The sequence below is a fragment of the Lepisosteus oculatus genome, chromosome 1 (assembly GCF_040954835.1).
Source record: "Lepisosteus oculatus isolate fLepOcu1 chromosome 1, fLepOcu1.hap2, whole genome shotgun sequence".
NCBI lineage: Eukaryota > Metazoa > Chordata > Actinopteri > Semionotiformes > Lepisosteidae > Lepisosteus > Lepisosteus oculatus.
This window is the reverse complement of record NC_090696.1, coordinates 2,195,973-2,223,534: the sequence shown is the minus strand read 5'-3', so window position 1 is coordinate 2,223,534 and position 27,562 is coordinate 2,195,973. Positions and strand designations below refer to the sequence as shown.

At 45.4% G+C, this 27,562-nt stretch overlaps 1 protein-coding gene across 13 annotated transcripts in view; it reads right to left on the bottom strand.

The window, feature by feature from the left end:
- dysf (dysferlin, limb girdle muscular dystrophy 2B (autosomal recessive)) overlaps nucleotides 1-27,562 on the bottom strand; it is a 132,377-nt gene that overhangs the window by 50,424 nt on the left and 54,391 nt on the right. For 6 of the 13 annotated variants that reach the window (XM_069192059.1, XM_069191728.1, XM_069192392.1 and 3 more), the window contains exons 17-34: nucleotides 22,568-22,609; nucleotides 21,207-21,322; nucleotides 20,464-20,577; nucleotides 18,498-18,675; nucleotides 16,653-16,777; nucleotides 16,199-16,305; nucleotides 15,597-15,792; nucleotides 15,137-15,283; nucleotides 14,099-14,230; nucleotides 13,445-13,611; nucleotides 12,983-13,097; nucleotides 12,189-12,294; nucleotides 9,407-9,549; nucleotides 8,434-8,571; nucleotides 7,492-7,665; nucleotides 5,953-6,040; nucleotides 4,481-4,558; nucleotides 23-204 (exon numbers count right to left, since the gene is read on the bottom strand). In XM_069192059.1, coding sequence (XP_069048160.1) covers nucleotides 23-204; nucleotides 4,481-4,558; nucleotides 5,953-6,040; nucleotides 7,492-7,665; nucleotides 8,434-8,571; nucleotides 9,407-9,549; nucleotides 12,189-12,294; nucleotides 12,983-13,097; nucleotides 13,445-13,611; nucleotides 14,099-14,230; nucleotides 15,137-15,283; nucleotides 15,597-15,792; nucleotides 16,199-16,305; nucleotides 16,653-16,777; nucleotides 18,498-18,675; nucleotides 20,464-20,577; nucleotides 21,207-21,322; nucleotides 22,568-22,609 — 2,348 coding nt within the window. The remainder of the gene's footprint in view (nucleotides 1-22; nucleotides 205-4,480; nucleotides 4,559-5,952; nucleotides 6,041-7,491; nucleotides 7,666-8,433; nucleotides 8,572-9,406; nucleotides 9,550-12,188; nucleotides 12,295-12,982; nucleotides 13,098-13,444; nucleotides 13,612-14,098; nucleotides 14,231-15,136; nucleotides 15,284-15,596; nucleotides 15,793-16,198; nucleotides 16,306-16,652; nucleotides 16,778-18,497; nucleotides 18,676-20,463; nucleotides 20,578-21,206; nucleotides 21,323-22,567; nucleotides 22,610-27,562) is intronic. The other 7 variants (XM_069194759.1, XM_069195013.1, XM_069194522.1 and 4 more) reach the window with 2 other exon arrangements.

Below are 27,562 nucleotides of genomic sequence, written 5' to 3'. Positions count from 1 at the left end.
GTACGAATTCACTGCAACTCACATAGGTGTCCTCATCAAAGATCTCCACCACGATGTTGGGGGGGTTCTGCTCTGTGACCTTGGGGTCCCCGAAGATCTCGATTTCGTAGAATATGAGGGTCTGGTCCCAGGTGGGGTTCAGCGTGTTGCGGATTGTCACGGTCTTCTGGCTCTGGTGGAGAAAGGACACGATGGCGTAGGGGTCTGTAGAAGCAGGGTCACAGATACGATGGTTTAGTTAGTTAGAATAGTGGATTCTAAAGCAGTTTAAGGCAGACAAAAAAATCCATAAATTTCCCAAATAAGAGAAGATGCTTTATTTTTAAAAAGAGAGTGGGAAGCTCCACTGGCTTGTCTGCTGCAAAGCAACAAGGGTCAAATTCTAGACTGAACAGAAAAGGCAAAGTGCTTTTCGAGCACTGTGATCCTCTTCAGGAGTGTGTCGGAAAGAGGGAGATGACAGGAACATGAGCCGTTGTATCATACGGATGAAAGTAAAAAGGAGATTTATCCACTGAGAAAACATTTTTTGTTACAGTTTTTAAAGGTTTTGCTACGTCTTAAGAGGCTTTTTCCTTTTTTTTTAATTCTATAATCGTTTCAGGCTGCTAATCTTGTAACGCTGCACCCTGATGAAAGTTAGTGTCTCTAAATTGATTGTTGCTGCTCTTTATCCCTTTCTCTGAATTAACAATGCTGTAGAAAGCTTTTCATTGGATCCTTCAATTTTCTACATACTGTATTGTCAATCAAAACCAGAAACCGCAAAACAGTCATCTAATCCCCACTCCTCACTTTTTTTCAGTCGGAAACAAGCAAATGCGTTGCCAAAGGTTAGTCAGAAACTGAATTCTCAAATCCTAAAACATCAAAAAGGAAGAAGCCATGCTTTCTTTTTTGAAAACCTTTTTTGTTAAAACATATTCCAAAACAAGAACAAAAATAAATAACATAAAAGCCATAGGAATGCCAAAACCTCCATCAGAATAAATTCCTTGGTAGTTTATTATGTTCAGACATGTAAATGGGTGCCTGGGGATTGTTTCACTTGGAAAAATCAAAGCAGCTTCGCTAAGTGCAGGCTAACCTTTCCCCTTCGTGAACACGAGCTTTAAGGAAAGAAAAAAGAGAAGCATTAAATGTTTAGTTATTTTTTTTAGGTTGGGTTTAAAAATGTTCCTGATTTAATTTTGTAAAAATAAATGCGCTGATATCCTGTGCCTGTGCCAGCAGTGGAAAATGGTGCACAGATCTGAATCAGGCTCAGAGGTAATAACAATAAACAGACAGTGTGGGGCAGAGACAGCGTCCCCAGGGGCCTGGCATCCTTCCGCAGTGTAGGGTGCCATTGTTGTGTGGGGATTTATTCTTCTTGTCAGCTGCAGTAATTAAACAGCTTTACTGGTAGCGATATTAGACTGGTCTGCAAAACCTAGTTGCCGTAGTCCATACAGAAAGAATGATCCATTTAACAAGTTCTGAACCTTATGGCTATTTTAAGAACTACAATTTTCATGGAAAACCCAAAGTATCTGTGGTTTACTCCAAGAAAATATCAAAAGAAAGGGATTAGGAATCAGAAGATGACACTAACTTTTTTTATTTATAAATGAATCATGCTTTATAATGAGCCTAAGTATAATCCTCTTATTTTTAAATTGGTTTATAAGATGTAATAATTTAATGGGCAGCAGAAGCTTGTTTCCATTATCTTGTCGCTTAATGGAAAAAAAAGCCATTCTTTCATCAAGTCTCTTTTCCACCAAATTAATATTGCGAATCTCTCTTGTCTAGTGGCAATCCATCTTTGTTGATGCAGTAAAAACAAAACAAAATTTAGGGGCGCTTGTGAAAAAAAGCCCTAGCTTTAGTTTTTGCTTATTTCAGCAAATTGTGAAATTGCTACGTACTGTAGTACATCCCTAAAGAAATTACACAAAACGTAAGCACAACATTATTAAAAAAGCAGTTCTTTAGCAATGAACTCGAACATCTGGCCTAAATGCTTTCTCATTCTTCAGCTGCATGTACTGTGGACTTCGAGATGTATTCCACAGCTCCTGCGAATTCCAAAGTGCTATCGATCCAATGTGACTTGAAGCCTGACATCTTTTCTGTTTCCATTCCACACAAAACCAGGGTGCCTAATTGACATTGTCAGGATGTAATTATCTGGGTGTTTCGTTAATTTGCTGATTACAGAACCTGTGCCTGAAATTGCCCCTTGGGCCAGAGAACACTAGGCACTGCCCCAGAGCCGCCCAGAGGAGGTGTGCTGATACCCATGTACTCTACACACGACACTGTAGTGCCATTTAAAAACTTGTTTTTCCAAATGAAACTCTCACTTTCCCAATGAAACCGATGTGTGTGTGCATTCTTGCAGTATCATGTACCTCTTCGATAGTCTCATCCTCATACTTATTTGTCCCTGTATACAGCCTTTCCTTACTTAACCTCCTTTTGCTCTGTATTTCTTTTGAAACCGTTTTGTGCCCTGAAATGTGCATCTTCATCCACCATGCAAAGTGGTTTTCAACTGACAGGTCCCTGGACTCCAATAAGGAAAAAAAAACTCAAAGCCCTTCAGAGTGAGCAGAGTGAGCAGCACAATGTGACGGTAGTTACAGCTGCTGCCTCACAGCTCTTGAGTCAAGTGTGTAACTGTGGACAGGGCACCTGCTGTTTGGAGTTTGCATGTTCTCCGCCAGTTCCCTGGAATTTTTAGACAGTCTTGTTAATGTGCATGTTAGTACCACTTGATGGACTGGCGTCCCAAACCAGATGAATCCTGTGTCTATTGTCTGTTTTGGACTAAACGGCTACTGATAATGGATATAATGGATGGTTGGACAGAAAAAAGTGTTTGAAAAGGACTGGGATTCCTCACTGCAATGTGCTTTAAGAAGCAATAACTGAGCGATGGCTGGAAATGCAATGGTGGTGGTCAGCAACTGTAAAAAGGTACTGTAAAAAGAGTAAAAAGATACAGAATAAAAAGCACTGGTAATGAGAGAGCAGGGTTAGGGTCACATGCTCTTACCTAGTAAGAGGAAAATTATTTACTTTCTTTCTGGGTCCAAATAGTATGATATAAAATACAGGGTGCAAATCAGTCCAGTAAAATGGCCCTCTGACAGCTTTTTAATTAATAAACCAGTCCACTACATGAGCAGCCTGAGATAAAACGATACAATTCATTTGGCTACCTCGACAGTTCTGAGAAATAACGTGTTAGCTTGCTAATCCTTCATATGCATTCCTCCATCTCTCTGCTGTCTGCTGTCTCTCCTTCTCCACAGCAAAACATGATCTGCCCATCGTGGTAGGACTGAAGCCATGCCAGTCCTGCGGTTACCTCACTGCTGTCTTAATGTAGGATTATTAATGAAAGAAGACAGTGACAGGGCGATTAGCATCAACTTCTATTAAGACAGGGTGATGAGAAAATGGCAAGAGATTCCCAGCCAATTCAAAGCTGGTGCTTAAAGGGGAATTAAACATGGGTTTGTGGAATGGGACCAGCGCACAATAGCTGGGCACACACTTAGCGAACACCATGTTTCCAGCCCTCATTCACTGAACTCTGCAGACGGTTTCAGTGCGCCTGGATCAACAAGTTGCTCGCAACCATGTTAATATGACAACTGGAGCGACTGCACCTCACTCAGTGCCTACACTGCTTAATGCATTCCTTTACACACTGGCTACCTCAGGACGGTGGTACAGCACACCAGCTCTCCCCAAGCAGCATGGTTTGTGCTCTAGCCCTGACCTTTCAGAGACTGGGAAGAATGACTCAGACTGTGGGCTGGTTTTGCCACAGCTGTAAATCTGATGCTATGTGCTTTGAAAGGCTTGTGTCTTTCCTCCAAAAACAGCAATCCATGCCAGAGCAGTATTTTACTCAGTCTTACATCAGCACTCCGTATTACTGCTCTTATTAAGTCTATTTATATTTTTCATCCACTTTCATGCTGTGTAATGTGACCTCACAGCACTTTAATGAAAGACTGTTACTGAGATTCATTTCTTTCCTCTCTTTGAAGCACAAAATTACTCCATCCAATTTGTAGATCGGTAGAGGAAGTGACTGTAATATTTGAAAATGTTAACAGAAAAACTTTTTTCTCATTTGAACATCCATCAATTTTCTTACCGCTTTCTCTAACACAGAGTCATGGAGGAGCCTGTCCCAACAAGCAACAGGCGCAGCAGGATACCAGTCCAGTGAAGGGTACACACACAGACACACACACACACACACTCACACCAGGGCCACTTTTACAGAAGCAAATTCTATCAGCATGTCTTTGGACTGGGAGAGGAAACTGGAGCACCCAAAGGAAGCCCATGCAAACGCAGGGAGACCATTCAAACTCCACACAGACAGCATCCCAGGAACTGAAGCAATGCTGACCCCTGTGCCACCTCACCACCTTTTTATTTTAGTGAGTAAAAGGGTGCCGTGACTACGTGCCTGAGAAGCTGTCCTTGTCCATCGCGATGAGCTCCCTGGCCTGGTACATGTAGCATCGCAAGTGGTACCGGGTTCCACCTGCAGGGCGACACAACACCGATACTCTGGCACAAGGTACTCACAGCACATGTCATGGCAGCCAGCAAACACACTCAGGTGTTTTATTATCAGTTATGTAATATTTTCAACTGCTCTTTACTGGTTTTGTCCTGTTGTAGCTAGGAGCACCTGTTCAGAACAGAACTGCAGTCTGTGAACCTGTCCTGATTAACGCAATCTCTTTCTAGGTTGAACTGATAAAATATTTGACTGACATTGGTTTAAAATTAAAGCTGTTTAAAGAGACAGACAGTCAGATGAAATGTTATTAAACTTTTCACATGCAATGATTAATTTTTTCCCTGTAGTCAGAAGGCAGGCTAAAATGTCTAACTCCCCTGCCCTTCAGAAGGTGCCTGGTCAATTATTCTTGATGGTCGTATTCTAGGAATACTATTCCTATTCTATATATAGAATTGATCCTAAACTGCACAATTGTTCAAGAAATCTTGTTGCCTCCCAGACTTCACACAAAAGAGGTCCGGGCGTTTGGCCCGTTTTCATTCAAGCTCGGAAAATAATTTCAAAGCAGCAAAAGGTTCAGTGGGACCAGTACTGGATGAAGGAGAAAATTAACATCACAAATCTAAACAGGGTAGGTGGTTTTTCATCTGCCTGTTGTGGAGGACGGCATCACACTGGCTGGTTTTCTTTTTTCATAATGTCCTACCCGGGTGTAGGAATTCTGCAGAGTATGAGAACCCAGGCAGGGCAGCGGCCCGTGATCCCAGTGGAAAGAGGGACTGGAAGAGAGGGAACGTTCGCTCTTCAATAATCACAGGCTGGCCAGCCCTCCCAGTGGCCACCTGCACTTCAGTGGCACTGGCACAGTGGGCACGAGCCAGCTCTGTAGAACTGATGGCATTGCGAACTACAGTGGAGAGTGTGTGGGGACACTAAAGAAACTTCTGGGAAATGATCTCGGGCAAATTCGGTTACTCATCGTTGCTCCCATTCTTTAAAACTCTTGATGATATCAGTGGGAAATAATGTATCTGATAGGTCTGGTAGTTTGTTGTAGTTTTCATACAGTTGTTTCTTGAAAAAAATAGCATGTCAGCTTTAACAACATGGCTGAAGAGCTTGTTCCACACTCCCACAACCCTCGATGTAAAAAAGAGCCTCTGGTTCTCTGATTTAAATACACTTCCACATAGTTTCCACCTGTGCCCTCTGGTGCACATTTCATTGCTTCAGGAGAGTCCTAATCAAGGGTTCACGTGATATTAAGCTTATCCAAAAACAGGCCTGCTCTTAATGTAGCGCTCTTTCAGCCAGTTCAAGTGAAGCAGGTGTGTGCGTTTCTCTGCTCGGAGCTCAGAGCCCCTCCGGTGACGGTCTCCAGTCAGCCCTAACTGGGGGCTGGTACTCACTATCAAACATGCAGGAGATGGTGGGACGGTTCACCCCAAAGCTGGCAGTTGCTGATTTCTCATCGCTCTTGTCTTCCAATACACCTCCCTGGTAAAACAAAGCAGAAGCTTTACGAGGGACAGCAGCCTTTCTCCCTTGCTAGTCCAATGAGAAGCCATCTCCAGCCTGAGTCACCCTGGTCTGCAGGGATCAGAGCACACCAGGTAAGTTAGAAGACAGAAAGAAAGATAAACTGTGGATAGCTGCTCTACAATTCACGATTCTTAGTTCTTTCAGTTTCTAAAGTGTACCCTGAGAACTACTGCCGAATGGTTTGTGAACCACAGAGCTGGAAGACATCACAGTAGTCTGAGCATCTGCCAACACAGGAATGCTACAGGAGCACACAACAAACACACAACAACAGGGCTCTCACAACGAGAATACAACACTGCGGCTCTCACACCAAACACACAACACCGGGGGTACCACAATGAGCACACAACGCCGGGGCTCTCACAACAAGCACACAATGCTGGGGCTCTTACAATGAGCACACAACACTGGGGCTCTCACACCAAGCACACAACACCCTGCCTGGGTTCCTTTCAGCTGAGCACTTGCCCACAGTGGAGGGGGAGCTGAGGCCCTGAGGATCTGTACCCAGCAATAACCCAGAGCTCTGAGCCCCCTGACCAAGAAGTGCCCAGTTGCCTCCTCAGAGCTGCGCCCCTCTGCTTCGGTGGAGAGGGTCAACAGTTTTAAAAATCCTGGGAGTTAACATCACAGAGGACTTAACCTGGACCCACCACACCAACACTGTGGTCAAGACAGCACAGCAGTGCCTATTCTTTCTCCATAGGCTAAAGACGTTCGGCATGCCGTCACATAACCAGGCAAACTTCTACAGGTGCACTATTGAGAGTATCTTGACTGGTTGCATCACTGCCTGGTGTGGGAGCTGCTCCGCCCGGGATCGCAAAGTACTGCAGAGGGTGGTGAAGTCAGCGCAGCTCATTACCGGCTGTGAGCTACCAAGCATCCAGGATATCTACTCAGCTAGATGTCTTGAGAAGTCAATTCTCAAGGACCCCAGTCAGAAACTGTTTTCTCTCCTACCGTCTGGTAAACGGTACCAAAGCATTCGGTCCAAGTCCAACAGACTACAGAACAGCTTCTACCTCCAGGCAATAAGACTGCTAAATAGCCAACCTGCAGTTCCTTCAGCAAATCACCCCTAATGGCTATATGGACATACAGTTTTCACTGTATTCGGCATATTGCACTACTTGGACATAATGTATTGCAAGTAATAGGTTTATTACATGCTGAAAAGAGAAGAAAGAAAACAGAACGTTTCGGCCGTGGAGCCTTCTTCAGGTGTGAGTAAGACAGGGCAGTAGGCAAAGGTAATGTAGCGGGAGGACAAAAGCTGGGAGAGAAGAGGGGCAGGAGCAGGGGACAGAAAGAGAGGCCAGCAACTACTGCTGCACGCTGTACTGTTGTGCATTTGATGAAGAAACTTTGATTGATTGCCTCCGCGGGGGGGTTAGTCATACCAGGGACCCCTCCAGGGCGAAGACCGCGGCCGGGCCCGTCTTCTCCAGCGGCTCCATGCGGCAGCGCCAGCGCCGGCGCCGGAAGGTGTCAGTCTTGCGCTGCTTCAGGCGGAACCTCCAGCCAAAAAGCGAGGCGTACTCCCAGCCCTCGCGCTCCGTCTCGTCCGGCCGCTGCTGCAGGGAGCGGGAACGGTTTGTGGCCACGTCTTACCGATCTACCCCCAGGGTCCCACAGACACGTGTCTGAGCACCATGTCTTACCGATCTACCCCCAGGGTCCCACAGACACGTGTCTGAGCGCCATGTCTTACCGATCTACCCCCAGGGTCCCACAGACACGTGTCTGAGCGCCATGTCTTACCGATCTACCCCCAGGGTCCCACAGACACGTGTCTGAGCGCCACGTCTTACCGATCTACCCCCAGGGTCCCACAGACACGTGTCTGAGCGCCATGTATTACGTGTTTATAAATACAATCAACACTCTTAAGATTTTTTAATCTTTCTCTTCGGGATCATACTCCATTTCGCACCAGTATTTACTACTGATGCAATGTCCTGTCTGATTTTAACTGTAGAGTACAAAAACAGGAATAGAGCTCCTTTTTAAATGTTCTCAACTTAACGTTTTAATACTATTTGACTTTTATTCTACAGATAGATTTTACAAAACCTGAGCACTAAAATTATTTTAGCCCACCACATATTTAAATGTTTAGAGTTTTAATAGGTAAGAAATGTAACACTCAAGTGTCCGATGCATATAGGAACATAAAGCCCTGTTCTTAAAGGTTCTTCATGATGAAATCTCACGACAGATGTCTAATGGACATCAGGGAGACTACAGAAATAGGACTAGTTCTGAAATCGTGAACGGAGTGCGGACAGGATTCCCTGATGCTCTCTGAGCACTTTAAAATTTACATCCACCCATTTGCTAACCGTTTTATCCTGCACAGGGGCGCGGGGGAGCCAGAGCCTGTCCCAGCAAGCCATGGGCACAAGACAGCGTACACCTGGTGGCTCTGTGGCTGAGGATCTGCGCCTGTGGCTGGAAGGTTGCTGGTTCAAATCCTGCAGCTGGCAGAAGAATCCTACTCCTGAGCAAGGCCCTTCACCTGAACTGCTCCAGGTGCGCCGTATAAATGGCTGACCCTGCGCTCTGACCCCAAGCTTCTCTCCCTGTCTGTGTGTCTGTGTCCCATGGAGAGCAAGCTGGGGTATGTGAAAAGACAAATTCCTAAAGCAATAAATTGTATATGGCTAATAAAGTGATCTAATCTTATCTTACCCTGGACAGGACACCAGCCCATCGCAGGGCACACACACAGTGCTAAACACTGTACCACCCTCACTTATTTCCTGAAGTAAACTTCCATTCAGTGTTCATTCAGCACCACCTAGAGGCTTTTACTGTTACAACAACACCAGATGGGCACCTCAGGATTCCTTGTTGCTCAGATTTCAGAAGCGAGTTAAAGTTGAGTTTTGATCAATATATTTTGCTACCTGTTGAGACATGCAAAAAGTCAGAAACTTTTTTTAAAAAAAACTTAAATAATAAGTGTTTGTGTGAATTTTAAGTCACTCTATAATACAGGAAATGGGTTCTAAACACGAACCAGAATCAGCTCAAGTTACAATGTCTCTGCCTTTCGTGTCCCAGCAATGTTAAATCAGGTTAGCGTTTTTTACATTGAGCCTTACAAGCAAGAGGTAACTTTCTGATTGAAAACTAGCCAGCGGCTCCCCTCTGTGAGCTCATGAGGAAATGCTCTGCAAAAACGCAGCGACTTGGAATGAATTGAAATGCATCTTCTCGAACGCAGAGGTGGTGCTGAATGAGCAGAATGCTCTGTTGAGGTGGATCTGGGGACAAAACTGTATTTCCGTGGGCAGTCCGCAGCCGCAGTACCTTCCTCAGCGCCTCCATCCTCTTCGGGTCTCTGCGGCGCAACCGCACCCAGCGCCGGCGCCGGTTAGTGTGGTACATCTTCTCTGACGGCACCCAGGACTTGGGCTTGCGGTCTGGGGGGATGGTGATGCCGTATTCCCAGCCTGTTGGGACAAGCAGTGACACCCCGTTACTGCAAGGGAACGCAAGGGAAGGAAAGCCGGCGGCACTCGGCTCAGGCAGTGAGATCACCAGGATTCACTACTTTACATCTCTCTAGACGTCGTTCCATTGGCGTCAGACTCAAAACCCTGGTGCTGGCCTACAGGGATCCCGAGGGGATCCCATAACTGTGGGACACAGCCAGGCCCCGTGTTCCTGCTGGGGCACTGAGATCTGTTTCCTCTGGCCAACTGGCACTGCCATGTCTGAGGGGCTGCGAGTCCCAGGCCTGATTGTTCTCTCTGCTGCCCCCCAGTGGTGGAGCAACTAACTTGCCACAGCCTGAACCACAGACTCGGCTTCTGGAAGAAACTGAAAACTCATCTCATCACGACTTACCCGACCAGAGGCCAACCCCCACTTACTGACTAAGCCCTTATGTTATTAACTTATGTTTCTTCAGTAGCATTGAAACCCATCAGTGATTATAGTCGTACAATACAACTTCCGTATTGGTACATAACACTGATTAAGTTATTCTTCATTTTCATTGTAAACAAACCTCGCTCACCCTGATGTATAACATAACAATTGTCTGAAACCAACAGGTAATTTATAATTTAGAATTATAAAATGATGTTGAGATACAGTTCACTCTTTTTGTTGCTTTTTCCTCCACAGTTCAAAGTGGTTCGCTGTGCTGGCTCCTGGCTGAATTTTTGTTTTAATATAATCTTCTCCCCATGGGTTGGATGAGACTCTCTCGAGTTGTCTTACATCATAGCAGTGATTCATGTGTGAGCCCTTGGCCGAATCACACAATGTGTCCAGCGAGGGATGAGTTATGAAGAGCAGTGATGTGATGGACTGCTTGTGGTTTCATTGGTTAACCAGTGAATCTTTGTAACCTGGTAACTGCCGCTGTAATGATAAACAGGGTTTGAAATATATGTTATTTTTCTTGGACTGCATTGTGCTTCACTACTGTATGGGGAAAGGCCTGAATTCCTTTTACTTTGTCTCTGGGTAGCATCTGCTCACCTAGCCTGCTCAAGATACAATGGAAGGATACAGTGTGTTGTCCTTAAGGCTGCTCATACAACTTAAAGATTTCAACGATACAGTAAACCCTCAGTTTAATGGACTTACAGAGGTGAAGGGGTGTCTGTTATTGCTGACTGTCCATTAAATCACGAATGACGTTTTTTTAAATCCAAAATCACAATATTACAATGTATTAGAAAAATATATATGACTGAAGCTAAACAGGGTTGAGCCTGGTCAGGACCTGGATGGGAGACCTCCTGGTAAGCTATGGTTGCTGCTGTAAGAGGTGTTAGTGGGGCCAGCAGGGGGCGCCCACCCTGCGGTCTGTGTGGGTCCTAATGCCCTGGTATAGTGACAGGGACACTATACTGGAGTGAGTGCCGTCTCTTGGATGAGACATTAAACCGAGGTCCTAACTCTCAGTGGTCATTAAAGATCCCCGGGCATTTCTTGAGAAGAGTAGGGAGTTATCCCGGTGTCTGGGCCATATTTCCCCCCTCGGCCTTTACTGTGGCCTCCAGATTGTCCCCATGTGTGATGGCCTGCACTGGCCCTGCGATGGACTGGCGCCCCGTCCAGGGTGAACCCTGCCTTGTGCTCGCTGCTTGCCAGGTAGGCTCTGGCTTCCCCCGACACCATAGGGTATAAAGTGGTTTGGCAATGACATGACGTGATGACTTCATATGCTTCCTCGATATGTTAATACAAACTGTAACTGTGCTGTATATTAATATATTGCTGGACTGTTTATTTAATGCACTGTATTGTACCACAGTACAGTAAATCATTGTTTTACCAGATTAATAGAGGGAAAGTGGTGTCCAGTACTGCCGGCTGTCCATTGAATTACCAATAAGACATTTGCAACTCAAAAAAGACTCGAATATGAGAGTACACTATGTCAGAAGTAAATCGAGTTTTTTCACAATGGTAATAGAGTACTGGAAGCTCGCCGATCATATCCTTGAGGCCCCTCGGTCTCCGTGACGTGCCGACTTTACTGGTGTCAACGTGTGAAAGCCCTCAGCAGCCGCACATAGTAATGCTGGGATCCTTTCCTTGCTGTTTTTACATCCTGAAGCAGATGTCTAGTGCTTCTACAGTATGCTTGCATATTTTCAGGGAGCAAATGCTAGAAGACCCAAGTCTTATACAGGTAGGATACTATGATGCCTTAATCTTGGATAAACTTACTGCGTTCAGTTTCTTACTTCAGTGTCAGGTTCTATCTTTCCAGCAGGTGCACTCAAAGCCTCACCTTCACTGCATTTGAAAATCCTTCTCACAGGGAATTTGGAGCTGAGAGCCAGGCTGAGAAACAGCCCATAAGTGAAATGAAAGACACAAGACAGGAAAAGCAGGGTTTGGGGAGGTGGGTCAGGGTTTGGGTGACATGCCGGATCTGTTACGATTTTGGTGGACTCAGTTCTGGCTTTACAACTCTGCTAATAAAAGTCACTGTGTCGTACTGTAGCTCTGCATTGTCCTTTGAGTTTCTGACTGTGCTAACACGCTGGCTGGGCACCGCAGGGCACGAAGCGCATGTAAATGTCTGCAAAGCGTCCTGTCTCTGACCTGCTGAGGCAGACCGTACCTTGGTCGTCCACAGCCCTGTTGAGATCCTCGCTCCACTCCACGTCCTCCCACACCCAGCCAGGAGGACACTCGATCTCATCCTTCGCCAGCGCTTTCTCCCCGTTCTGCCTCAGCACACAAAATAAGAAGTCAGTGAAGGAGGCTGCTCTTTCCATTCTTTGCATCTTATAGTATGGGCACGTCGAAGTGAGGAAAAAAGGGAAAATAAATTAAAATAACTGCAGTAGTGCAGGATTTCATTGGACTGAATTTAGATGAAACCTTTATTTACTTTTACCCTTCGTGTTTAAGAAAGAAGGCAGACCACCTGTTGTAATTCTGATCACAGTGACAAATCTTCATTTAGCTGGCTAGGCCCCCTATAGAATGATTGACATTTTTTGAGCTTCTGAACAGTTTATGGAATGATACACTGTATTCTATGTCTAGGTTTAAATATATATTCTTGCCAGGTCAATTCTAATTCTAAGATACTGTATGTTACATAGTTAACATAATAAGTTGTTCATGGTCATATCTAAGGTATTAGAATCTCCCAGAAGTGTCTGTGCTTTAAAGTTGAGTGAATGAGAGTACCTTGGCATCTCTCTGCTCAGCTGAGGGGCTTTCGTAACAAACTTATCTCAACACTGCACTGAGACTTCTTGAATCACTACAGAAGTACCAGTCAGTGCAATTTGAATTAGGGATGACCAAGGCCAGGTGTGAGAGAAGGCAATCATGGTCCCTGTCCCTAATGCATAAAGTGGTAATTCAGGTTTGCAGTGCTGGAAATGGCCAAAATCCACTAACCACATCAGTGTAGCCTTCATGCATCCCGATCCACTGCCCCCCTGGCAACCGCATCTGATTCTCAAATGCCTCTTCCATGAATGTCATGTGACCCGCATCCACATCATACAGCAGCCTGAGGGGCACACAGGACACAAAGCTCTGTGGTCATCAAGACATTGAGCTATGGCAATTAAGTTGCATAACAGTTTTACCTTAATGAATGCCTTTTATTGTACAAGAGGAAAAACTTTGGCCTTTGGCCTTTGGCCCAAGTTATAAAACAGCAATGCAAAAAATGCTTAAGAGAATCCAAAAACAGCAACAAAAAGTTCATGCACATCAAGTGTAATTTAGACAGTTCTCTTTGGGAAGCAGAATAACAACTAGTGGACAGTGAGGAAAGAGACAGACAGGCAGTGGAGAGGTGTGGAGGAGGGAGCCCAGTACGAAGAGTTGTGGAGAATGTGGCGGGACACTGACGTCTTTTCTGGACTGATGAACCACTCCCCTGCCCAGGCCCAGCCAGGCGATGGGTGGAAGCTGTCTTTGGGCAGTTTGATTTTCCCCGTGACATCACTGAACTTGGGGTATGTGAGGCCAGTGGTTCCCCAGTTCCCCACTAGGGCCAGCTTGGTCTGGTTCTCATACTGGCAAAGGAAAAAGAAGACAAGTCACTGACTGGACATCGACAGGCCTCACCCCGCCCCCAAGCTGTCAAGAGGAACCTCCCACTGTTCCTGGGCATCACTTGATCTGACGGGCTTGCAGAGCCTCTATAACAGTGTGACACTGACTGAGAGAGGACATTCGAGTTACTGGAGTAAAAGTTAATTTCAGTTCACACGTGTTTGCTTAATCGTGTCCTCTAGTAATCTTTTCTGCTTGTGCCAAAGGGGGGCCGAGGGGGGAAATATGGCCCGGACACCGGGATAACTCCCTACTCTTCTCAAGAAATGCCCGGGGATCTTTAATGACCACTGAGAGGTGCAATATATCTCGCCTTAAGTATTGTTTTCCCACATTGTCCGGAAGATGTAAGCGAGTGTCTACGTGAACGCCAAGTATTTTTCCCAAGAATCTTTTCACCGAGTGAGATGGACAGATCTGTTCTCCCTCAGCCTTCCTGACACTCACCGTCTCTGCAAACACTGACAGCTTCCCTTCGGCAAACTGATTGAATTCCTTTGTGTCGGCCAAGAGGCCGAACCACACCCGCACACGCAGCTGTGCAGGGATCTTGAAGTCCGGCCGGCCGTTCTGAGGATACTGCGTAAAACACACACAAGAGTCACTCCACACACTGCTCATCGGTGAAATCTGGTAACGTCCACAATCAGAGAGATTAACTGAAGTCTTGGTTCACCAGGCAGTGGTGGGTGGAGGACTATGAGAGAAAATGACACATTTTCTTACCCAGCTTGGTTTAAGGGCTCTAGGCAAGACAACTAGGTTGGAATTAGCAACTAAGCTATTTCTTGACACTGTAATTTTTAATTACCTGTTGTAGTTAATAGCCGTCTCATGTCATGCTTTACTGTACTGGATTGGTCATGCCCATGAAGCACATTAAATTAAGCTGAGCTGAACTGATTAACATCACAGGTGTTAAGGCAAAAAACAGCTACTTCATTTTTGTGTCTGCATTTGTTCATTTTAGCACATTAAAAATATCAAATGGTGAATTGTGTTCAGTGGTACTGTGGACAATATTGGATTTCTAGAGTTGAGAACTCTGTACTTTCTCTAAGGAACCCAGGCAAATGGATTCAATGACTGCTTAACAGCTTCTGCCATAGTCCTGCAATCCTCTGGGTAAAGTAGTGCTTCATTCTAAAGAGGTTGTCTGTGAAGAATATGTCTCAGGGACTTCGAAGCAGGATACCTGGGCAACTAAAGTTTGTCAGTTTCTTTCACTGTCCTCCACGCACCTGAACAAATGCCAAGTAAACATCACATCTGTTTGGTTTTTCATTAAGTCTTCACGTCCTCATCAGAGTGCTTTAAAATCCTGAGCACATTAATACAGTGAAGGTGGAAATAGGAAGGAAGTGAGAACTCAAGTCACTTATCCATCCGTAACCTCTGAAACACCCACGTGCTGTGCAAAGCTTGTGGTAACAGTGGCCATAGCCGACCCGGAGATTCAGCACCAGGACCAGCCCTGCGGCTCACCTTCATGCGGATGGTCTGCAGCTGCCCACAGCTCCTGCCGCAGTGGCTCCGGGAGTAGAAGACCTCATGAGCGGGAATTCTGTAGTAGGCGAGTCGCCGATCCCCCTGCAGCATCCAGATCACAATGTCCGGGAGGCTGTTCTGGGGCTGGGAGAGGGACAGCGCTGTGAGTCCACGGCCTTGTCCGATTTCCCTCGGTGTCTGCTTCATGCCAATGTCCTGCTCAGGCTCCCTCAGCCATTCTTCCACCTACCTCTGTCTACATCTGTCCCCACCCCTGCTGTGCTTTTCCACCTCCTGCACAGCGAGCGGGAGGGCCCAAACTTCCTGACAATTCCTGAGCTTACCCGCCATGGATCAGCAGCACACTCCTCCATCGCTCACCTCCGCCGTTCGCCGGGGCTCTCGGCTCTGTGCACCCCTCCCCACGCTCCCACCCAGCCAGCCCCTCCTGCCGTACCTCCTCGGCCAGGGCCCGGAGCCGCAGCGCCCAGTCCTCCGCCTGCTCCAGCACCACGCCCAGCTCCGTGGCGGGGCCGTGTCTGAGGGCCAGCGCCGCCTGCTGGATCTGCTGGAGGTTGCTCCTGCGCAGGTGGCGCCTGGCCTTGTCCAGGGGTGTGGCGCAGGGCCAGCTCTGCAGGTCAGGGAGCTCCTGGCTGCAGCACACAGCAAGGTGAGTTAGAGAGCTGGCCCAGCTAGGGATCGGGACACCCAGAGTCATCTGCGACCCCGCAGTCCCATTCAAATGAGCCTTTCACCAGGGACGTCTTTACACAGTGTTTGCTCTTAAAAACATTCACATTAATAATATTTCCACAAATATATTATTTTATTAATATTAAAATACATTGATGTTGTTCTGTAGTTCTGCTTTTGTTTTGTTTCTAATTAATGACACCATCATCCTGAGTTATTAGATTTTAATTTGTCATGATGTTTAAGATTTTGTCAATTTAAATGGTAACTTATCCCTGCCCAAAGGAGGCTAAGACCACCTGAACTAGGCCCCCCTTGATGATTTTGCACGACCCCACCCCTATGAGCCACCGAACCAGATTATACCTGCAGTCAGCGATGACATCGTCTAAGAGATGGGACACCTTGCTGTCCACCTCCTGCATTGGACTGCCTGCCTTCAGATCCAACTGCACCTGCTCCAGATTGGCTTCCTAACCAGAGGGGAAAGAGGAGAAGAGAGAATCAGACCTGTTTCGCTGACTCTGCCAGCAGGGCTGACAAGCAGTTTGGAGACGACCTTCTCTCCACACCTGTAACAATGCAAAAGTACAAGTCCTGGTAGGACACTACCCTTACAAGGAGTCACTAAAGCAGAGACACCTAGTGTCCGACTCCCATACTCCTCACGCTGGGGGAGAGCCTTGTCCAGACTGTATGACCGTTGGGCCTGCTGCTGTGCCCTGAAGAACGAGTGCACGCTGGGTCAGGAGAGCCTGGCAGAGGCGGATGTCCTGGGGCCCTGGGGCTGTGCACCACCGATCAGCTGCTGCAGACTCACCAGGCGCTCCGTCATGTGCAGCATCATGTTGAGGGCGTCGATGCGCGGCTTCACGTCCTCCCACTCCGAGGACAGCACCACCACGGGCTTCACGTTCCCCCAGGGCAGGTAGTAATAGTGACACCCTGCAGGGCAGGCAAGACAGCGGGGTCAACAGGCTGCCCACCTGAGGACTGAGCTGCACACACTGTACACGCACTGCACATATAACGTCGTCCCAGCGCAAGTCAATTAAAACCCACGTAGACATTGGACAGCTCAAAGGAGATATGGAAAGGTATGTTGTTTTGGAGCCTAAAATGATCCTAAAATATTCCTTAAGTACTATCGCACACAACAACTAAGAAGGATAAAGCAAAATGGATCCTGCATCTGGGACAAAGGGGAAGTGAATGGTGTAGTAATCGAGCAGTCCTCTCAGGCAGGGAGCTGCGTCAGCATGTGTAGGCTGCAAAGGAACAGGTCAAGGTTTATTCCAGCTGAAAGGACAAGAAAAGAGAAGTAAAACGTTTTGGTGAGATGACACCTGAATAAGGCTCCATAGCCTAAACATTGTGTGTCTCTTTTCTTTTCCTTTCAGCATGGAATAAATCTTTACCTTTTTCTCTCAGGTGTTCACTGAGGAAGGAGTCAACAACCGGCCTCAGGCAACAGAAGGACACAGGTCTGTATTGGACGGTATCAGCACAGAAGAGGGAGAAGAGTTTTGGGTACTAGGAGCACTCGAGATTAATAACCCCCCAGGGCCTGACAGGATCTTACCACCTCTTCCGTCAGTCCCTTCAGACAGGGGCGCACTCAGGACTGCAGAACTGCTAAGGAAGTGCCCGTTCATGAGAAGGGGGGGAGACTGAACCAAGTCATTAAAGAGCAATTAGTCTGACTTCTATTACATGTCAGGATATGGAAACAATTATTAGAAGTAAATAAAAGCAATACCTCCTGTAGATGGAAATAGGTTTCTAGACGATAGTCAGCAAGGATATAGAAAGTGTAGGTCTTGTAACTATCCTGTTACTTAGCTTTCAACCATAGTGTACACGTAAGGAATATACGATATGGTGTTTTATAAGGTCCTTCATTAAGGATTAATTCTCGAATTACAGGCAGTAGGTGTTCAGGGAAAGGCATATGGGTGGATTTAGAGAAAACAAAGGGCACAGATAAGGAGGGAATGCTAAAATGGGGATGTTGTTGAAACGGATACCCTGGCTTCTTTCAAGAAACAGCTGGATAACATATTTCACTCAATTACCTACTAATTACAGGGGGCCACCTGCCCTTCCCTTGTTTGCAACTTTTATATGTTCTTAATATTAACAGTTTTATCATCAACAGATCAAAAAAACTTTACAACAAGAACTGTAGTGTTAGATTTGTTGTGTATAACTGTATGCAGATGTGGATGTTTACTTTAGGCCTGATGCTTGTATTAAGTCTCTTTTTATGTCATTTTGTTATTGTTTTTTATTGTATATTACTTAATGCATATGTCCAAAAACTCTGTGGTAACTTGCAGTAGCAATGGGCGCTATACTAAATAAAAATTATTTAATTGTATCAATGGATTGATAAATCTTACTTTTTACTAGTTCTTCTTTTTAATGTTTCATATTTGTGGCTCAACTACGAAGCTTTGTACATCTATTGTTAATGAATTTTATTTTTTTGCAAAGAGAACCCTTCATATATCACTAGAAATTCAACAGGAAAGGAACAATAATGTCTTCATAGCACTCAGCTGAAGAGTTTTGCAGTCTGATATGAGACTGCAGACCATAGGCAACTGAACTAGAATATTAACTGCACACTGACACCCCCTGGAGGCTGGAGCTGGGATCTCACCATCGAATACTGCCCGGCTGTACTGAGTGGTGGAGGCCAGAGGCAGGCAGGAGTTGTCAAACTTATTGCCATAGTTGCCAATGCTGACTTCAAACTGTATGGCATCATCCACGTCCTGGAGCAGAGTGGCAGAATAGAAGGCAGCAAACAGGCAGTACTTCCTCTTCCTCATGAACTTCTGGAAAAGTCGCAGACAAAACACAGGCTCAGGACATCGACAGACTACGGAATGTTTTAATGACATCACCAGAATAGGGGCCACATTTATTTTCAACCCAAAGAACAATGTACGTCTTCTACAAACAGTTGTGACAAGATTAAAAGTATGCAAACAATTTTTATTATATCTGTGATACAATTTTTAAAAATAACAAAATCAATTACAATCTTAACATGACTGGCTTCCCTGGTTTTCTGGAAGCAATAATAAACTATAAGGATGCCAACACTGGTGTGGATGACCATGCGTGTATGTTTCTCAGTAAGCGGTACTGTATGTCAGATTGCAGAGTCACAGTGAGCAGTATGTTAGACTGTAGTGTCAGTGAGCAGTGTGACAGGCTGTGGTGTCAGTGAGCAGTGTGTCAGTCTGTAGTGTCAGTGAGCAGTGTGTAAGGCTGTAGTGTCTCAGTGAGCAGTGTGTAAGGCTGTAATGACAGTAAGCAGTGTGACAGGCAGTAGTCTCAGTGAGCAGTTTGTCAGTCTGTAGTGTCAGTGAGAAGTGTGTCAGGCTGTAGTGTCTCAGTGAGCAGTGTGACAGTCTGTAGTGTCAGTGAGAAGTGTGTCAGTCTGTAGTGTCAGTGAGAAGTGTGTCAGGCTGTAGTGTCTCAGTGAGCAGTGTGTCAGGCTGTAATGACAGTGAGCAGTGTGTCAGTCGGTAGTGTCAGTGAGCAGTGTGTCAGGCTGTAGTGTCTCAGTGAGCAGTGTTACAGGCTGTAGTTTCAGTGAGCAGTGTGTCAGTCTGTAGTGTCAGTGAGCATTGTGTCAGGCTGTAGTGTCAGTGAGCAGTGTGTCAGTCTGTAGTGTCAGTGAGCAGTGTGTCAGGCTGTAGTGTCAGTGAGCAGTGTGTCAGGCTGTAGTGTCTCAGTGAGCAGTGTTACAGGCTGTAGTTTCAGTGAGCAGTGTGTCAGTCTGTAGTGTCAGTGAGCAGTGTGTCAGGCTGTAGTGTCAGTGAGCAGTGTGTCAGTCTGTAGTGTCAGTGAGCAGTGTGTCAGGCTGTAGTGTCAGTGAGCAGTGTGTCAGGCTGTAGTGTCTCAGTGAGCAGTGTTACAGGCTGTAGTTTCAGTGAGCAGTGTGTCAGGCTGTAGTGTCTCAGTGAGCAGTGTGTCAGGCTGTAGTGACAGTGAGCAGTGTGACAGGCTGTAGTGTCAGTGAGCAGTGTGTCAGGCTGTAGTGACAGTGAGAAGTGTGTCAGGCTGTAGTGTCAGTGAGCAGTGTGTCAGGCTGTAGTGACAGTGAGCAGTGTGTCAGGCTGTAGTGACAGTGAGAAGTGTGTCAGGCTGTAGTGTCAGTGAGCAGTGTGTCAGGCTGTAGTGACAGTGAGCAGTGTGACAGGCTGTAGTGACAGTGAGAAGTGTGTCAGGCTGTAGTGTCTCAGTGAGCAGTGTGTCAGGCTGTAGTGACAGTAAGAAGTGTGTCAGGCTGTAGTGTCACAGTGAGCAGTGTGTCAGGCTGTAGTGACAGTGAGAAGTGTGTCAGGCTGTAGTGTCTCAGTGAGCAGTGTGTCAGGCTGTAGTGACAGTAAGAAGTGTGTCAGGCTGTAGTGTCTCAGTGAGCAGTGTGTCAGGCTGTAGTGACAGTGAGCAGTGTGACAGTCTGTAGTGTCAGTGAGAAGTGTGTCAGGCTGTCGTGTCTCAGTGTGCAGTGTGTCAGGGTGTAGTGTCACAATAAGCAAACTGTAGGTTTTGTTTACTCTCAGTAAATAGTGTGAAGTGTTTCCCAGAAAGCACTGAGAGTACATTCTCACCTCCACCACCAACAAATCATCATTGGGAATATCCTCCACCTTCTGCTCGACACGCTCCGCCAGCTTGGTGCTGAGCTCCAAGAGGATGCGGCCACGGTATGCCACTCCCTCTCCCTGCAGGCACACAGGGCACGAATCAGATCACTGGCATTCACTACATTCATATCTGCACCCTTCTGGAATAGTAGAGGCAGTCCCCCAGAAGGGTCGTGCTCTAAGGGAGAACTGTGATTATTAACATTGAAGTAATCGATGGAGAGAAATGTGCCAAACAGGGAGAGAGCAGGAGAGGGAAAGAGGTTGAACAGGGAGAGAACAGATTGTTGTCAGAGAGGGAAAGAGGTCGAACAGGGAGAGAGCAGGAGAGGGAAAGAGGTCGAACAGGGAGAGAGCAGATTGTTGTTGGAGAAGGAAAGTGGTTGAACAGGGAGAGAACAGATTGTTGTTGGAGAGGGAAAGAGGTCGAACAGGGAGAGAGCAGATTGTTGCTGGAGAGGGAAAGTGGTTGAACAGGGAGAGAGCAGATTGTTGTTGGAGAGGGAAAGTGGTTGAACAGGGAGAGAACAGATTGTTGTCAGAGAGGGAAAGAGGTCGAACAGGGAGAGAGCAGGAGAGGGAAAGAGGTCGAACAGGGAGAGAGCAGGAGAAGGAAATGGGCTTCTCTGTGTCTCACGTGCTTTGTCGAGTAGTGAAAGGCGGACTACCATGAAACACTCAGCACAATGAGGCATGTAGCACTGCACCTTGCCCAGATTGAGAGCCTCGTAGGGGTCCGAGAATGTGCTGAACTCCCGGGGGCTGCCATAGACGTTGACATAGCAGGGCCCAAAGGTGGGCAGGAACCCCAGGCTGTCATCAACTGGGGGTACAGAAGACACAAAGGCGATTAAGAGGAAGCATAAACACTCGTTAACAGCTTATACAATACCCAGGACACCCAGGGCGAGTGCTTGAACTGCCCATGGACTGACGTCTGGGTCTAATTGTTAAAAGAGTCGGCGTTCTGTCAAAGTCTCGGCAAGGCCAGTGCCATTCAGCAGAGGCTGAATTCAGTGATTTAGTAATTGCCTGTCTTTCAGTGAACACAGAACAAATCCTCCCTGTGAGGAAATACATGTCAAATGTTGTTAATGTGTATATTTCGTTTAGCTTAGTTATTGAAGGAAATCAGGTCTACTCTTGGAGTGACAGGTCTATTATGAACAGAGAATATTACGAGAGGACCTGATATAAGCATTGAAAATCACTGACCAGTCAATCAAGAGGATTTCAAAATAAACAATGAAACACAAACCAGAGGACACAAGCAGAAACTATGTGCAACAACATTTAAAACCTAGAACAGGGGGCACTTATTTACCCAAAGAGTTTTGGAAGCTTAGAACAAACTACCCAGTCATATACAGTAGTTGATGTCAGTGTCTTAGCTTCTTCCAAGAACTGGCTACACAAGATACTTGGATCAATTTACAGTTTTATTGCCTTTCCTTGTCCAAATATTTTGAAGATAGTATAATTGAAGATCACAAAAAGATCCAAACTCACCTGTTTCATGAATGGATCAACAAGGCATTTTACAATATTCTAATAAAACCATATATTCTTACAGCTGTGTAAATCATCAGTTACAGTGTTGTTTTTGATTCAGAAACACATGCTAGAAAACTGGTAAACATGGTTATCATTATTTGTTAACATTTAAAACTTGAATTATAGTGAATATAAGGAATTCTTCAGATTCCTCTAAGACACAGTTGGACCTGAGAGTCCACGTTTTTATGTGAGTGTCTAAGCAAGAGACACAAACCATTTTATTATCTTCTGGGATGGTGCTGTATTATATTGCTGTTTCTCTGAAAACAAAATCTCTGTAGAGCTTTGCCATACTCTGAGCAGAGTTAATAAAACTTCACATAGTGGAACAAGAATAATTCCAGAGAATAGCACTCAGAAAGATTCCTGGTACCAATGACAACATTGCCTATCACCCAGCATAAGAAAACATTCCTTTTTCGTCATATAGAAGCCACTGCTGGGGAACACTACTGTGGGAGTGACTATGGCAGCATTAAGTGTAACATCACAAAGGAGAGAAATGATGTACCAGACGTACAGCTGTTTGTGAGGGTCTTCGGTGGTAAGTCATCTGAAGCACAGAGAGATGGATACACATTAGGAGCGAGTTAGCATGGGGCTTCAAGGAAACAGCAGATCACACAGTACAGAGGTGCACACCAAGAGAGCTTCGATTTCTAGCAATGTTTTATCATTTTTTAACTGGGTTCGTTGTTCTGTGGTCTGGAAATATACAGAACCACTAAGGAGTACTTTATTGCACATGAATATTAGTTTAATTTAAAGCTTTCCACTAACTTGCTCAGACAAGTGCAGTGGATAGAGATATACAGTCAAAGCCTAATGTTTCAGACAGAAAATGTAAAAACAAGACATGACAAATACTTCTGATGCCCGGCAATCATCTGCAAGGGCCTGTAATAAAGATAAACATTAACCTAATTATAACAAATTTTACAGTGCTGTGCATTTCAGATAGTTTTCATCCACTGAGTCTATTTTTTTAATGAATTCTTTGTAAAAAAAATCAGGAGCTAATAATGACACATTTGAAAGAAAATAAACTCAGCTCAGCCAGACTACAAAACCACTGATCTACAAATCCAGTTAAACAGATAAACGTAAACCTTCACCTCTAATGGAGGGAATCAGAAGAGTTGCCCTCTTCAGCTAATCAAATCCGCAGATCCCTGGTGTGACAGAGCTGCCTCCCTCAGAAAGGATCAGATCAGCACACAAATACCACACTCGAGCCTGATTGTACAGAACTGACCAGCAGATGCTGAAGCAACTCACAGGATTGTGATTTAGCAGTCCTTCAAGGTGGAGACTGGTTGAAATATGGTTTCTATTCTGAATGTTGCATTCTCTGAATGCAAGATTGTTTTAGGATTCTTAACCTGTGCTTTACATTGTGATATACTGTGCCCCTAAACCTGCTATTGGGTTTCAATCTGAGAGCTATTAATATTACTATGTTGAACCTTTCCAAATGTTCTTCTTGCTGGTTATTTAAATGTATATACCGTTTCACAAACAGCTATTTTGGATTGTTTTGGCTTTACTCAGCATGTCAAATTCCCAGCTCAGAAGCAACTGGTCGTTAATGAGGACAAGGCCTCCTGCCTGGCCACCTCCTGCTAATGGTAAGCTTTTAGGGAATGTGGCCTTCCAGGGACTGAGACACTAATGCAAGCTACTTATCATGTACCTCCTACAAAACTGGACTCCTTTCTCCTTTCTCCTTGTTTGTCCTGCTGGTACACAAATGATCTGAGTCTTCTTTTCCCACGCGAGGCCTGGTATCACACAGTGAGCAATAGCACCTGCTCTTGTGCATCTCCACTCACTCAAGGAGAAACTGCTGCTGCTTTTCATCTGTCTTTTTATGTGCAAGTTTTTATGGGTCTGAGTTTTATATAAAACACAAGTGTTTTTATATGTGAACTATTGTACAACAGCTATAAATGTATTATTATTTATTCATTATTGTCATTGTTGTTGTGTTCCCTGTTGTGTGCACGCTGTACAGTGCTCTGATGTCAGGATGGAACAGGTTGCAAGTCATGAATTAATTAATTCCTTCGATTTATAGGGTACTTTTCATCTCAAAAGATGCCAAAGTGTTTTTACATTAGGAGGAGATCCACTTCCACAGCCTCTGAACTGCAGTCCCAGCTGGACGACACAGAGCAGCCATTCTGCGCCTGTAGTGACAAACTACTTCAGCACTTAAATTCAAGGGAAATGTAGGGGTATTGATCCACAGCACCACTTACAGTCTCATCCTGCTTGTCCTCAGAGGTCTCCTTCTCCAGTACTGATCAGCCCCGGCCTGGATAACTACTAAATTCTGAGCAGATCAGGCTGCCATGTGTCGATGCAGCTCTCAGTAAAGAAAAAAGCCATTCGGAGCCCAAGAGGAGTGGTGGGTCTTGGCGAAAGCCAGTTTAGAAACTGATCAGACTCCTGCTACTTTTATTTCACAGTTCTGCCCTGTCTGGCATCCTTCCTGTTGTAGGCTGTAAAAGGATGCATGTCTCACCCTAACCATGTGGACATTCTCCTCCCTGCAAACTCTCTGTGTGTTGCTGTGACACATGAGTGCTTGTTTTGCTCTGTGTCTCCAAGTGAGATCAGCAAAGCAAACAACAGATATCACTGAACTAACGGCACGTTGCAATTAGCATTCACATTAAGTGCGTCCAGTATTCGATTTCCTACTAAAGTAAGCGACAAAAACACTTTCCCCAAAGAAGATATATATATTAGATTAATTTAATGTAACCTGTAAAAAACATGGAGGGATTTGTCCCTGAAAAGTGTAAAGAAAATCTAATTTTACTCAACTTAAGAAGCACCAGACACGCCACCAGTGAGCTGCTGTAGTTGTGTACGATCAGGCTGTCACAGAGGTAGAACTGTCTAACCGACACATTTATGCAACCAGTTTTATTCTTGGTGGTAAAGGACATGCTATAAGATCTGCCTTTTTCATAGATAGGCTGACTTTTAAAAAAAGTCAGTCTACCTCTCTAATGGTTTAGTCAGCACTTCTAAAATATGTTATCAGAAAGCAACAAAGGTTTGTGTGTTAGTAATTGCATTAGCAGGTAAAATTCTCAGATCCCAAGAAAATCACACATATCAGCAACTGGACTATCCCTTCAGATACCGCCAGGTTTTATGTGAATCTTAAAGTGCAACTTCATAGTTCTTTAAGAAATCCCAAATGACACTGGCATGAATTCATCAGGATAGAGTCTCCAAATTCCTCAGTGTCTTTTGTGTGTCTTCCATTACTTGGCACCACACACACAGCACATCCCACACGCTCACCCTAGTCCACTCTGCAGACACACGCCCACCCACCCCATCCAGCACTCCACTCATGGGTGTCATCTGGCCTGCATGTCTTGGGTCTGGGTGAGGAATGGGCCTATTTCTGCCAGTGTTCTAGACCACAGTATGATTAGTGGATACTCCTTGTGCTTGCTGTTGAGATAGCTGTTGAGAGATTAGGTTCGTCGTGGTGTTTTCTCACACGATCCCCTCCTGAGACACACCCAGTTCCCTTCCTTCTCCCTCAACATGTCCCAATTTCCCTTCCTGCTCTGTATCCACATCACCCAGCTCTCCAACCCAAGCAGTCTGCTCCACACCGAGAGCAGCAGGAGGAAGGACTGTGAGGGGGACTGTTGACTACAGGGGAGCAGTGAGACAGAGAAAAGACAGTAAAGACCTGGGCTGCCTTCTCTAGCACAGAGGCCAGTTCTGTGCTAACTGCTCTTGTGTCATGGCATTCCTACAGCTGTACTGAAACACTCTCTGGCTGGTCGACACCATCTTGATAAATATTCTACTTTAATCGAGGCTCAGCCCAAAGAGCAGCTCTAGCACACTTATAATTCGGGGCTTTGCAGATCCAGACAGTGACTGATTTGCAAACACTCACAAACACACATTTGCACGCTCACACATTCACACACTCACACACACCGTCAATCAAAGTAAATTGCAATGATATTTTTGTTATTGTCCCTATGGTGTTGTTTTTTTTTATTAATTTCAATACAAGCTCCCTAACAAGATGGTGGCTTGACCACATTATGACCATTGGACATAATTGCTGACATGTTAATTTGCCAGTTAATTCAACATATGCAGCTCCTACCAACCAAGCAACAGCCTGCAGGAGATTGCAGGAGGATGGTGAAATTTCATTCTCAGACGACTGCTTTAGGGCTCCTCACCCTACAGGTACACCAATTCACCCCATCACACAATTTTGTTACTTAACACAATTCTGCTATTGCTCCAACACTGCAATTTCTTTGCTATAGTTTTCACTGGTTTACATAACAATTTACTATATGCATTCATGCTTTGTAATTATGTCACTCAGCATTATTACAAAATCTGCATTTACTAGGGTAAACTGCAGTAAACTCTAATAAAGGCATTACAAGAGACACCATGAGAAGGGGCACTGATGTGAGATCTAGTCCTCATTAATACAGGACTGAAACAAGCCTGCAAGCACCTGTGACACCTCAACAGTTCAATGCATCCGAAAACAACTAACTGGAGGACACACACAGAGTGGACCTCCTGGCACTTGAGCCTGACGCCTCCTGGAGCCTCCTGGTACAAGAGGCCGAGGAACCACTTGGTGCTCAGGTCATGTTTGGAGCAGCAGATCTTAAAGCTCTTCTGGCCACAGTCTCTCAACACACACAAACCGATGCCACATTCACACAGTCTTCATCTTTGTAAGAAAAGTGTTGCAACAGTGTCACATACATTTTTGGGGAGGCAGGCTTAAATCTCGAGTTGTTTTTTCTTAATTTGAGCAATCAAATCATTCATGGATTTTGTATTTTTTTATGTCATAAGAGTTAAAATGGTGATGAACAGTCCAGGAAAACAGCCCAGTCCTTTGAATACAGAACACATCTCAGTCCCCATGCCCTGTAGAATACGCCAAGATCTTTGCACACACAGCACAGCGCTCTGGTCTCCTGATACCCCTGAGAAAGGCCAGTCACAGCCTCAGCCACAGAACCACCAGTCTCATTGGTTGGTTGGTCTTGTCTCGACTCTAAACAGTGTTGTTTATAAACTCTCAGTGTCAGACCTCTGCAGATGCCTGAGCAGGAGCGACAACTGTGTAGCAACAAAGATATTGAAAACCATGACATATAAGCAGACATAAAAAGCAAGGCTGCATGTCTGGTTTGTATGATCCCTGTATCAGAAGTGGGTGAGAGTTCTCAGTAAAGAGCAGCCCCACTAAATAAAAATCTGTGAGGCCAGGGGTAGTAACATACCAAACCTCCCGTTACATTTAGCATGTATGTCTTGAACAACCAGCCCTTTAATTAACTGTAGAGGTGATTATTAGTGGGTCAAACAGTTAAAGAGCTGGCTGGGTTAAAACCCTGCAGTGGGTGGACAGGGTTGATCACGTATTTGACTACCCATGTAGTAGGAGATACTGTATGCATCCTGTGGCGTAAAATCT